General features: G+C 35.3%; 1 protein-coding gene across 12 annotated transcripts in view; it reads left to right on the forward strand.

The window, feature by feature from the left end:
* The window catches only part of STXBP5 (syntaxin binding protein 5), a 114,403-nt gene that overhangs the window by 46,714 nt on the left and 53,281 nt on the right, over window positions 1-14,408 (forward strand). For all 12 annotated transcript variants that reach the window (XM_080588492.1, XM_080588503.1, XM_080588496.1 and 9 more), the window contains 3 exons: window positions 2,167-2,250; window positions 12,484-12,607; window positions 14,041-14,119. In XM_080588492.1, the coding sequence (XP_080444618.1) occupies window positions 2,167-2,250; window positions 12,484-12,607; window positions 14,041-14,119 (287 nt within the window). The remainder of the gene's footprint in view (window positions 1-2,166; window positions 2,251-12,483; window positions 12,608-14,040; window positions 14,120-14,408) is intronic.

Genomic DNA, 14,408 nt, shown 5'->3' on the forward strand with positions numbered 1-14,408 from the left:
AGTGTATATAAAGTATATTCAGGTATAAGTAAATGAATATATTGATGAATTAAGTTCTAGATGTTTATTTCTGTCAGTGTAATGGCTCAGAAATATCACAGAGTTTTGAATTCCCAAGAGTAAATAACTTTCAAGGAGAAAGAAAATAATGTTGCTTTCTACTGTTCTACATGTGCAGGAAAAATACTATTTTTGTTTGTTTTCTGTTTGATGTGTTAGTGGTGGATAAAACTGAAAAGATTGGACAATGATAGTATTGTCTCAGCAGTGATTTGAATATTTTAACAGCATGCTAGTTGTGAGCTTGTAACATAGATGTCTGAGGATTCAGTCCAAAAAGAATTTAACAAGTAGAGCTTTTCCATTCAGTTGAAAGTCACTGAGGTAAGCATTTAACTACTGAATTTTTCTGTAGGATTAGGTCTGAATCGCACTCCAGAATCATGAACACTAGATTATGAATGTAATGAAGCTATGGTAACTTGAGAAAAGACAAGCAATCTCTTTAGTTTGGTGTATTCTACCCATACTTTATATTTAATTATTGTCAATTACAGTGAAAGGTTTATTGTTTTTATCAGTTTGGGTGTTCCTCATTCTTGTAGAATGACCTCATGGTCCTCTTCTTTCTAACAAAAAATAAATGAAAAATACATCCATAAAAGCAAGCAAAACAAACCAAAGACCTGTGCAGTTGCAAGAACCTGTTGTGTACTTGTTTCTTAAAACTTTCAGGCTGTTAGAAAAATCCCAATGAAGAGAAGGCTAAATTCAAAGTTTAAAATAAATAATAATAATAAAAAAAACTATAAAACGGTTTGTGGTAAGCGGGGTAGTTTAAAATAATAGTATACATGACACTGTAATGAGGAAAAAAAATCTAACATTCACTTTTACTGGATCAAACACGCTTAGTGTTTTAGGTCATTTTTGTGCTGTGTAGCAATGAAATAGAATATATTGTCTGTATGCTGGATGGAGATCCTCTTTTACATATTGGAAAGAACTCCAGACCCTGAAAAACTTAAAATCTTGAAAAGACTGTTCAGGCAAAACCTCTAGGTACAGCAATAGACTCATGTAGATCTCTCTCCCTGACTGCAGTGGCATGTATGGGAAGGCAATGTTTTCTAACCTGTAGTATGAAGATCATACTTGGGGTGCCTCTGCTTACATGAAATAGGTTGTTTCAGCAGTGAATAAATATCTGTAGCCAAGTATTCCTTTTCTGTATGTCCGTGCTGGGAAAAAGAAGTGGAATTGACGGCCTGCTACATAACGCTTAGAACCACTTTAGCAGTGTTGCTGAAGGGAAGGCTCTCAGAGTAGATCCAACTACTATAAAATAAGCTAATAAGAAGAACCTTCTTTGATCATATAATAAGTACAAAGGCTGTTACTACTGTTTTCTGTTGGCCTTGCTTTGTTTTCATTAAGAGAAGTATCACTTAAGATAGGAAAACAAAACACTTAGATACTCAATGATGTGATAATGCAATTATTATGAGCAATTAGGATCTTCATTCCGTGCAGAAATAGTTTTAGTTTTGCTTCTTGAAAAATATGATTTCAAAAAGCATTACATTTAATTTCTCTCTACCTTTCCTTTGAACAGCTAATTTTCTTTGTGTTCTTTTAGCCAATTAACTCAATTTTGATTAACATCGGGGAAAGCTTATTACATTTTTTTCTTAGAGACAATGAAACAATACCCAGAACTTCAGAAATGACAGTGCATTTTTTTCTAACAAATCTGAGCAGAACAAATTCTAGTGAGGAAAACACATATTAGTGAACAAAAAGTGTTCCCCCACAGCCAAAATTTTTACTCAGGAAGGAATACATTTAGGAAAGTGTTTAATGTTGGGCTTTCTGGAAGTCAAAGGGATTTCCAAAGACTCTTCTGAAGATGAAGACAAATTCTTTCTAACTTTGCATGAATTTCAGCATGTATTAGTATTGTATTAGCTGGAAGAGAATGAAACACAGTATAAAGTAAGTCTTCAATTCTGAGGTCTTCTCAGCTTGTCACTAACTTCTGTCTTCTCAATCACTTGCGATTGCTTCATCTAGTATTAGGCTGCAGTTCTTTGGAACAAGAACTGCAGGCCATTTAAATGGTGTTATATTTGCTTATAAAGACAATATTTATGCTTATTATTGCAGCTCCTGATTGGTTTTGAGTCTGGAACAGTGGTATTGTGGGATCTGAAGTCAAAGAAGGCAGATTACAGATACTCACACGATGAGGTAATAACAATTTTTCATTTGCACTGTATATTATGAGGACATCATTCACAGTTCTAGAGATACCATTTTGATTATTTTATTCAGTTCATCTCCTGCTCTTGTCACTAGTGGATAGAGACAAATAGGCCTCTTTGAAATTGCAAATACTTGACGCTTTCTGTAAAAGAAATACAGTGTTTGAATAACAGAAACTTTAGACTGAAGAAGTGTTTGCTGTGTTGAAGTTTTTTGCAATGAATGGTGTCATGGATTAGGTTTCTTCGCCAGTTTCTGTGGTTAAGGTTTCAGCTCTGTTTTTCTGTTGAGTAGTGTGTCTTCTCTGTTAAGAGCTTGAGTCTTTAGTTGAAATAAGATAGCTTAGCAATTTCTGTAACTTGGAATCTCTCACATTCTGGAAAGTGTGAAAAAAAGAAACCAATTAATAGTCTTGGTAAGATGGTTCTATAAGCGTACCTTTTCATTGTAGGATAAGATCAAGGTTAAAACCAAAGAGTTTTTGTTGTTGTTTTGTTTTTAAAAAAGGTTGGGGGGAGCATTTAATGGAATTTATTTCTTACAACTTGATTTTTTAAGGGAATTTAGGCCGCTGGAAAGACAGATTAAAACAATCATGCAACATATTATGCGAGTGTATGCATTTTATTTAAAATAACATAAAGCTAGTCTAGGTTACATTTAAAAGATCCTAAAATGTCTTTATCATTGTTCAGTGCTAGCTAAGCTAGGCATGCTTTGTATATCACAAAGGGAGTTTGTTTCTTAGCTCTGTGCTGAAGTCTTCACAAGACAGGTTTTTCTGTTTTTTTGTTTTGTTTTGTTTTTTGGGGTTGTTCTGGCCTAGTACTTATACTTGCATGTGTCAGCTCTGCCTATGGAGAGTTTCTCTGAAGGATGAATCTCTGAAGCAGCATAAGCCTTAGATCATCAGAGCTGGATGAGATTTCTTTGAAGCTTGTACAGTTGTTTTTGAACACAAAGTATGCTATATGAAGAACAAATTCTTACCTTCCAATTGCATTACATGCATCTAACTCATTCTCTCTCTGTGTTGCTTCATTTTGTAAACTACTTCGTATCTCCATCATCTCTTTCTAGTCTTACTTTTGTTCATATTCAAGCTCTTTCTATGCTTCTTGCTGTTCTTGCTCATCCCAGATTTTATTTTTTAAACTGTTTTATTGTACCTTCAAAATAGCTTATTCAGGATGTAAGCACGTAACATTTATACTGGGGAATCATTTTACGTTTGGTTTCATTTTCTTTCTCTCAATCTTAATACTAGATTAGCCTTTGCAAGGATCAAACAATACTTCCTTGGAACAACCTGCTATAAAAGTATTGTATCACTTTTTAGTGTCAATTGTCAGCTCAGTGCCCCTTGTTTTAATGTATAATTGTTGTGGTTTAACACAACAGGCAGCTAAGCACCACACAGCCATTCACTCACTCCACTGCAGTGGGGGATACAGGAGAGAATCAGAAAAAGGTAAAAATTTAAGGGTTGAGATAAAGACTGTTTAATAGGATGGAAAAGGAAGGGAAAATAATAATAATAAAGAATATACAAAGCAAGTGATGCACAATGCAATTACTGATCACACACCAACAAATCTCCAGCCTGTCCCTGCGACCGAGCAGGGACAGCCCCCCAGCCAGCCCCTCCAGTTTTATTGTTCAGCATGATGCCACATGGTGTGGAATGTCACTTTGGACGGTCTGGATCAGGTGTCCTGGTTCTGTCCCCTCGCAGTTTCTTGTGTACCCTCAGCTTCCTCACTGGCAGAGCAGCATGAGAAGCAGAAAAATTCTAGTCTCTGTGTAAGCACTGCTCTGCAACAAGTAAAAGCAATAACTAAAACATCATTGTGTTATCAGCATTATTCTTCTCCTAAATCCAAAACCTATATACCAGCCACAACATCCTATACCAGCCACTAATGAAGAAAATTAACCTTATCTTAGCTGAGACCAGGACAATACTAGAATCTTTTTTCTTTGTCTGCACCACTTCACAGTTGCATGTGCTGGCTGACTTTAGAAGAAGAAAAAAAAAATCTTTCAGCAGTTCTTCACTGGAAGGGCTCATTTCTATCTTGAATAATCCTTAGTATTGTCAGTGGACTTTCAGTTCAATATTCTCGTTCTGATTTTCCAGGTTATTTATGAATAAACCAAGCAGCCCAGATCCCTGAGGTTCTCTGCCAATTACCTTCATCTGTGAACTGATCAATTACTGCCAGTCTGTCTTTCCTTTAGCTTGCTTTACTTCCTGATACCTTAACCAATTATTTATCTGTTCAAGGATATCTGATCTGTTTGTTTGGTTTCCTTTGAGAAATGTTGTTGAAGACTTTGAAAAAAAATCTATGTAGACGGCTTAATTGGTGTTTCGGTTAGCCACATGCTTACTTACATTTTCAGAGGTTTGTTGGATGTGATTTCCTATTACAAAAAGCATGCTGACTGCTCATACCTGGTATGTTAAACTAATTCTTATGTTGGTTAGTTCTTCATTAAAGTTTTAATAATGGTTCTGGAAACTTACCCAGAATAGTCACTGTGCTGTTTATTTTGTTTTTCTTTGGATTTTGTGGCCCACTTGTTTAAAGGTTGGCCTCATGCTTGTCATCTATGAGTTTTCCTGAACCAACCTGATTTTGACAGGTCACAAACAGCAGTGTATAGTTCAGTCGTTTCATCTTTGATTTTCTTTAGGACGTGTAGGTGAATACATCTAGCTATTCCCTTTGTTTTCTTTTGACTGCAGAAGAGGTAATGAAATACCTGAGGTAAGACGCTTTGCTAAAGAAAACATTTATGGTTGCCATAAGTTGGGGATGGATAAGGAAGAGACCTAAAAAAATAAAGAAGATATATGGAGTGAGCTTGACAAGTTTCACTGTTCTCATTAGTGAGAATCACCATATGATAAGGTTCCTTTAAAAAAAATCTATTGTCATGTTATTTAAATCTAATTTTCTAAGGGGAAAAAATAGAACAATGGCCGTTTTTTGATTTTGGATTCGATACAGTTAGCACAGTATCGTATTTTTCTGGATTCTGTATTGAATGGCATAAAAATAAAAATGATTAATCTCGTTACACATTATGTAAAAGTTATATTTCTTGAAAGGTGCCATTGCAGAGAGTACTGTAATTGTCTCTGGCCATATGGCCTTGGGATCTGATGTATCAGATGCAGTAAAGGTAACGCTGCAGAAAGTGAACGATGACTAGATTTTTGTTCATATGTATATGATCTGTTTTTTAGCACGGGCTAGGTGAGGTGTCTTCTCCTGTATCCTTCATTTTGTTCTTCAGTGCCTCGGTTTTGTGTTCAGCTGCAAAAATTGAGAATCTCCCTGAATTTGTCAGTGAAAAAAATATTAAGCTCCATAATGTTAACTTCCTAATTCTGCTTTGAGCCGTGCTGACTAACTAGTGGCCTATATGAATATACTGATCCTGCTGTTTGTCAGCTAGGGGAAAGTAAATGTTGCCCAATTGCCTGATTTAAAAAAAAAAAAAAATCTAGTTTTTATGAGCAGCATCCTTAACAGGTAAGAGAAAAGCCATCCCATTTGCTTAATGCTGAGTGAGGTTACTGTAGAAAGGTCAGTGACTTTTACTGGAACACTAAGACGACATCTTTCTTCATAATACAGAAGCCTAAGAAATTGGTGGTAGGAATACTGTTTGGTGAATCAAGCATGCTTAGTAGCACTGGAAAACATTCTCTGGCTCTAACCCTATTGAAAATAGATAATTACTCTGATACTGATAGTAGTCCCATCAGTCTGATTAAAGTCCACCACCAGTCATTGCAAAGGTGATGACTGAGTCTACACCTGTTTAAAAATTGCAGTGCTCTACATGGGACATGATCTTTGCTGCTGGGAGTTACAGGATTGACACCAGCAGAGCCTGGTGCTGCAGCACCAGGCATTGCCTCAGGAGCCTGGAGCTGAATCTCTAGCTCTGCAGACTCTTTACAAGAGAAATGTGTGTGCTTCACAACGCTGCTACATTTTGAGTTATGATGGCTGTTAATGGGTGACTAGGCTTCAGCAGGTGTCACAGACAGGATGGCCAGAGACATTTATTACTATAGAAACTGTTTGTAAACCTTGCTATTGGATAAGTTTCTTCTACCTTCGTTGCTTTTTACCGGCGTCATTTGATGCAACTGAGTCAAAACTTCCCAAGTGTCCAGGGGTCCAAATGTTATCCTTTACTGTCTTCCTCTACTCATGGACAAGGAGATCAGCCTTTCTATATGATCAGAGGTTTATGGCAAGATAGCTGTGCAGCTTCCTTGAAGAAGAAAGCTGAATCCTATTACAACTTTTTAAACTTCTGCTTGTTTTCATTCAGAACTTCCTGACCACCAAGGAGGCTCTCTTGAAGCAAATTCCAATGTTGTTGTGTGGCAGATTCATCTGTTATCTGAAAGCTGAGTCAGTGGAACACTGTCCCCGTTTTCCTCGTCTGAACATGCGTGCCCACCCAGCACCATACTCTGATAATTGCAGCACAAAATTAAGAGCTCTCATCCCAAGGACAGGAATGCTTAAAGGGGGGGGGGTCGGGCAACACCACCACCACTGCATAAAACCTTTTTAACCATATTGCTGCTGAACCGTGGTTGGGGGAGGCAGCTGTAGATAATGACTAGTATTAGTACTGTTTACTGGAGTGTTCTTCCCTCTACAGCATGCTAGTTTCTGACAGGGAATTTAGAATTTGTTCTTGATTTTTCTGTATCACAAAAGAGGTTCTGAACTTTCAGTAGTATATACTTTTTATTATAACAGCAATATGTTGTATGTTTACATTTATGAATTCTTCTAAATCTAGTATTATTCACAGAATTTGGAGAACAAACTTTTGTCTTCGACAGGCTTAGTGAGAAAAGAGTTACATCTTTTTTTTTTCTTTGCATAATTTTTAAACCTTTTATGTTCAAATATTGGTGATACTTTGTAAGTTATGCTTTTTTTCTATGGAATACGGTTTATACTGCAGATGCTTCCCTTTCTTTATTTGCAGCCATGAAATAAGTAAAACAATGTCTCTAATATTAGTTTGTTTCTTAAATAAATAAACTAGATTTTTAGAAAATGCATTTCAATTTTAGTTTTCAATAAAGTCCATTCTTCAAGTAGTGTTTTTTTTGTTCTGCTTTAAAGTCAGCTTTGATAGCATTAACTCAAAGAATGTATTACAGTTTACTATTTTTAGGCTCAATCTTCTTGTACGTGGCTGAGGGTAAGGGATTATTTTACAGCATTAAAGGCATGTCAAAGTAGCCTGGGGGAGTTGAAATAAATTAATTTAAAACAAACAAAAAAACCCACAACCCTGAAATATGACTTGCCAGAAACCAAAGCACGATCAGGCAGTCATTATGCCTTGCATGTTCCATTGCATCAAAATTAACTTAGTGAGATACATATTCGCTTAAGTTTCAGTAACTACGTTTTTATTTTTTTCTTGTCAATAGCCTAATAAAAGGGAAAAAAAATGCCACAGGAGAGAGTTAACACAGGAATGCTGATATTACGGTGCTTGTTTTGGATATTTTGGTAAACCAGTAGAAAAGGAATGAGTGGCGTCATCCATTCAGGTTTACCAAAAAACATTGTATGCTTCCATACGGGAGATGGAGGGCTATCATAAGACGGAAATCTAAATAGACTTGGATCTTCCTAGTCATGCGCAGTATATTTCAAGTTATCTTAATGGCACAGAAGTGTTAAGAATCATGGTCAAAACCAAATTATGAATGTAATTCTCCCCAATTTTGGTTCGTTCTTCTGGGAAATTGTGCAGAGGAGTTTAGCCAGTAAAGATTTCTAATATTTGAAAGGTATACAAGCATGTGCATATTAAAATAATAAAAATTAAAAGCGTAGATTATTTAGATTTGTTCTGAGTGGTAGCAATTGTATTTGCAGTAGTATAAGCTTGATATTAGAAATATGGTTTAAAACAAGTCTTTATCAATAGGGAAAATTGCAAAAGATTAATAGTATTGTATTCAGATCAAAGTATCAGTTTCTGCATGTATCTTGTCTTGTGGGAAGATCAGATGAAGAGCAGTCTCAAACTGTTCTAAAATAGTATGCATGTAATCAGCTCTAGGGCTAAAATAGATCTATTGGAATTGAAATCCTTCCTTTTTGGAAGGATTTTCTGAACTGAAACAGTTAAATGCCCTCAGTAGGTGAAAAAATAAGATCAAAACATATCAAAACATGAGTTTTTATTGATTAATTTAGTTCTAAGATTGTAAGTAGAAGTTGTCTTAGAATTTCTCATTTTTTGTACCTCTCTAAAGAGCCAAGAAATCATAGTGATTCTAGGGATATTGACAAGCTGTAGTAGCAGAAAAAAATGGAGTTTCATAAAATATTAAAATGCATCAATCTCATTATCAGTGGTTTACTTCTGTAAGTCTTGTATGGAAAGATAAATGCTTTTAATTATTTTTCTCAGACTCTTTCACTTTAGGGTCCTACGGTTTCTCTCAGGTAACTGTTGCAGACATTGCAAAAATGTTTCCTTCTGAATATGGAACATATTAGCTTCTTAGCAGGCAGTACAGCAGTCGTTTTTTCACATGGGATCATGCATCTGGAACAGCTGGTGAAAGTAAGGCTTTCTATGTGTACTATCTCCACGTAATACACTAGGATGGTCAGTTTCTACATTTCTGGTTAAGTTTTTACATGTAAGACAGCAAATTCAATCCTGATGGTTTTGTTATTCAAAAATGTATGGATTTATTTCCTCTGAGGCAGTTAGTTATCTTCTAGAAAGTTTTGAAACAAACTTTCACATAGCCCGGAACAGCTACCTTAACTTAGAATCAAAGTGAAAGAGGTGGTTTCTTATTAAAATAAAGAAACCTTTAGCTATAATAGTTCACTTCATCTAAATAAATCTTTATTTACTTTCTTAATAGAGCATTCTATCTGTAATCTCGTGTACAGTTTTTGTGTATTTGGTGCGTGTTTGTGAATGGGAGGGTTCAGAGTGTTTGTCTGAGGTCAGAACTTCGGCTGCTCTCCTGGTTTCAGCTGAGATAGTTAATTTTCCTCCTTGTACCTGGTATGGTGCTGCGTTTTGGATTTAGGATGAGAATAATGCTGATAACACATTGATGTTGTTGCAAAGCACTAAGTCAAGGACTTCTCTGCTTCCTGTGTTACCCTGCCACTGAGGAGGCTGCATGTTCAGGCAACTCTTCTTAAGGATGCGGACAGCTTCTGCCTTAAATATAGCAACAGTCCTCTGTGGTACTAGTGCATGATCTTCTCATGAGAGGTTACTGTCTGATCAGGATCCAAGTGGCCAGTGAGATATTCTACAAAAATATGAGATGCAGCAGAACCAGCACCAGATGATTTAGTCATGTTGCTCTGGTACCAAAAGGATACCAGATGATGTTTAATAATCAAGGATAAGAATTATGATTAAAATTTGAGTAGTTTTATTCTGGATTGGTAGGTCTTGTTTTAAAATATGAGTGGAAAAATATATTACTCTTAAGGGCTTTTTCTTGTCTAAGAAGCTATGTATATCTTTGCAGCCTCAGTGTATTCTGCCTGAACTTTCTGTCTTGGATGTTATACTTTCTTTCTAATTTTAGCACTAATAGTAACCATGGAAAAAGTTTTTTTTGGCAATTGAAGGTGTTGATACTAACTAGCTAGTGCCACCTAAAGTTACTGTAGTTTTTTCATTATAACTGGTTTGCCCTAGACAGCCCATTTAATACCTTGAGAGTTCAACTACGTACAAGTCTTTTGATTTTCAGACTTAAAAGGTTGAGTTGTGTAATAGCAAAGGATAGTGCTCAGTACCAAAGTTTTTCATACTCTGCCCAGAGAATTTAGTTGAATTATTTGAAAAATACATAAAATATCTGTTACGCATTAAATAACATTTAACTGTGTCATTAAATTTAACCAGATGGTCTATAAAATTAGTCAATGAAGTCATAAAACCATGGCATCATTGTTCTCTTTCAGTGTTCTTTCCATCTCATCAGGTTCCTTGCAGAAATTAAGTGATAGCAATTGTCTTTCTCCTTTGTGCTCAGTTTATCAGATCTCTGTGTTCATACGCATTAATGCACTTCAACAGTACTGGGTTGTTTTGTGTCCTCCCTCTTGACCTTTTTTCAATAAAAAGAAAGTGTCTGTCTATTACTCAGAATTATCCTTATCACTCAGAATTATCTTTCCTTCTGTGCAACTTGCTTTCTTATTGGATCTTAAGACCTATTCTGCATAGACATATAAATGGCTTAATTTACGCGATGAGATGGTTGACTCCATATGGGGCAGTATTTGGAACATTTATTACGTTGCATCACTAATAGTGTAGATAGCTTTCAAGTAAAGAGAACTTCTTCAAATACAGCTTTTGCTTTAGCAAAGTCTATACTTTCAAACTTGCTGATCCCTACCTTTGGTACTATGTTGGTAAATAACATAATCTAGAAAAAAAATGTATATGCAAAACTGCTTTTATAATTCCTGCTTTTATTTGATAATTAAATCTTACCTCACAGACAGATTAAGCAAGACTATTTTACTTGGTCTCTAGGTAACTTCATATGAGTTGTCTAGGTTTCCAAGCTGCAAATGCATAGATGAGATGTTGGTACACTAAATCTGTCTTCTAACAAAATCTATAGTGATTCCACATGAAAGAGGGAGCAAGATTAACTTAAAGTTTAGCATTTCTTTGTCAAATTTAATTAGTGGTTTGCAGATATCCACATCTGCTATTTTCAATTGAAACTGTCTGTACTGAAGACTCCACACTCATGTAATGCAGTCATTTTCCTGTCTGTCACATTGTCTCTGGATTCTGCCTTCGTGTTGCTGGAAGCTGTCTTGTTCTTCTGTATAACTTTATTAAATGTGAAGATCAGATCTGTGTATAATCACTTCAGATGAAGCTGTTGTACATCTGTCTTCTGTGATTTGCTCTTCGCCAAGTATTTACTACCTAAGTGTCCACTGTTGGGAGGGTTCCTTGCAGAGGAAATCCATAGGTACATAGGAAATTGAGTGAGTCTGAGCCCTGTTTACAAACAATCTCTACCGAGAGTATGCCTTCTAAAGATAGTATTGGACAGCCTATTAGCATTCACACATTCAGTTTCTGTTTTCAGTTTGCCTAGAGTAATGTCTCCACCATAATTATTAAGCAAATCTACTTTCTCAGCAGGACCAAAACTCAATATTTATAGCAGGTAATACTTCCTTCCGCACCTTCTGGGCAGTAGATAAATAAAGGGCTTTTCATTGTTTATTGGTATTTTCATGCTATAACTAAAATTTTCTTGAGTATCACCAAATGGTTTCGTAATGTCTTCACGTACCAAGAGACTGGAAGCAGAAATGGCAACGATCATCTATTCCTACTAGTTAATCTGTTTGCTTTATCTGAACTCTTTCCTTTATTGTTCACTTATTTTCTCACCTAAAGGCAGCAACTAGATTTCATTTATTTTTTTTTCTGCAGTAGGTTTTCATGTGGCTTGGCTGATTACTCACTTCCTAATTTTATGAATGTGAAGACATGTCTTTTATTTGTGAAAAGATTTACTAGTAGTTTCCTACTCAACACTGCTATTGCAACATCAGAATGCTAATATTTTGTTTTCCTCATCTAAAGCTGAAATGTTTAATTTCTTCCAAAAAATCTTATTGATCACTTCAATTCTCATTTCACTGGTGTTCTCAGCCCTTGTTTGCCTCTCGTGCATATCCACTTGGCATCTCAAAATGACATGTAAATTTTTGACTTAATAATCTCAAGTAGATCTTCAGTATCGACAAGGTATTTTGCCCAATGTTAAGCTTTGGTTAGCAAAGTTCAAATAAGGATTTGTAGTTATTTTCTGCATAGTACCAACTGTTGAAAATGTTTTTTTATTCAACATTCCAAGGAGGTGTCCCTGTCCCCCCCCCCCCCCCCCAAACATGTCAGTAAAATGAAGGCAATGTTTTTGATGAATAAATTATGTCTGAAAGAAGTACTTTAGAACTTAACATGGGTAATTTAGGACATACTAAGAGCAACAAGATTTAGGTAGTGCTTTCTGTAATTTCCTTTTGTTGTCTAATGTCATCAAGGAAGGGGTAACAATAAAATGATACTAAGATATTAGTCTTGTACTGTTCTGTTTTGTTTGTTTGTTTTCTTGCATAGGCTATCCACTCTGTGGCTTGGCATCATGAAGGAAAACAATTTATTTGTAGTCACTCAGATGGTACCTTGACCATATGGAATGTAAAATCTCCTACCAAGCCATTCCAGACAATCACTCCACATGGTAAGATTGAAAATAGATGCCCACTGTGTGCCCACAGCTCTTAAAACCCAGAGGAAACTTATTTTTAATGGAAATATGTTTTATAAAACTAAGTATTAAAAATCTATTGCAGTGCAAGTAGATTTTGTCATATCAAATTCTGATAGATTTAATGTCTAAAAAAGTCTAGTTTTTATGAAATAAGAGTCCAACTCAATGCAATGGTATCTAAATTTCTAAATTTTAGGCTGTTTTTTACACAATGACATTGATCTTAAGATTAACTAATGCATGTTTTGCAGAGCTTGCTTTTTGCTTGACATTACAGTCCCATATGTTGTTTAAAATACATATAAGCAAGCATCTGTTTCATGTATAAATGTGTAGATTACCATATAAATTCTTGGAAAGATTTGTAAAAGAATAAGATTAGCATCTGGTAAGATGTTCCCACTTCTCAGATAATTCTGCATTAATTTAAGCCTGGGAAATTAACATGTTGTTCTGTGAAATATGCTGCTGCATATTTCAAAAAAATATATATCGGTATACAGATTATTATCTGTACACATCTAAGTTATGTGTTAGCAACTTATTTACCTCAGACAAGTGTGAATGCAATGGTGAGGATAATCTGTGAGGTTAGTTGTAAGATGCTGTAAGTTGTAAGTTTTAAGATGCTGTAGTTAAACATTCTGGTTTACGTATCTGAGACTATAGCAAGTCCCTGCTTATTATCATGGATGTTGGCCAAAGTGGAAAAAGGAAGCTATAAATTTCTTGTGATCCTGTAGCAGACAAAGATTAAAAAAACAAAGGCAAGACTAACTTCAGTTTTATGTTTTGTCATCTTAATAACCATTTTTATTTTGGTATTGGGCTGCAAACTAAATTTTCTGCAGAACCTTATAGCTTTATCAAATGTTATCAATGTACAGATAGGACAGGTGCATATTTACATCGTACTTCTAACCTCTACTGACGCCAGGAGAAATTGTGTCTATAGAAGCTTTAGTTGCTAATACTTCAAAGTAGAGGAAGAGTGGCCCTTCATATTCAAGCTCTTAAGGATAACACTTAGAATAAACTTCACTTTACTTGTAAGCTGAGAAATTTTGTTTGCAAAATGGTAGAGATAAGTTTTAAATCCTCCAGTGCTACTTAAAATAACTTTTAGGGGAAGATTATATTTTTGAAAATAAAAATTCCACAACACTGGAAACAAACACACACAAAAAAAGGCACCACCAACATGACTGTAAATACTCAGGATTGATGTACTGATAGTTTTAACATTCTTTTCATGGTATTTCAAGGCATACTTTGTAATCGTCAGAGGTGTTGAATATATGTTTGCATAAATGTTCTACTTTGTAAGTTGCATAGTGAATTTCTTAATTTGCCATCATGTTATGGAGTTGTAAGATTAATATAAGAAAAAAAATTCACTTTAGGAAAGCAGCTGAAGGATGGAAAGAAGCCAGAACCCTGCAAACCTATCCTTAAAGTGGAATATAAAACAACTAGAGCTGGGTAAGACTTGTTTTGCATGTGAAGTTATAGCATACATAAAGTAAATGCAGCTCTCTGAGAATGTCCTTTATTTCCTGTTGTTCGGATACATATTTTGGTATCACTGAGCTACAGTAAAAAAAGCTGAAATTGTTTTTCAAAAATCAGATTTGCTGAATAAACTGCAAAAACAGAAATGTGAAAAAATTGCTATATACACAAACCTTAACTTAGGTAAGGTATCACTTATGCACTATCTACGTGCTTATTCCATGCTACCAAAAGCAACCCTTGTGTATTTTTACTCAAT

Source organism: Anser brachyrhynchus (assembly GCF_964034855.1).
Source record: "Anser brachyrhynchus genome assembly, chromosome: 3".
NCBI lineage: Eukaryota > Metazoa > Chordata > Aves > Anseriformes > Anatidae > Anser > Anser brachyrhynchus.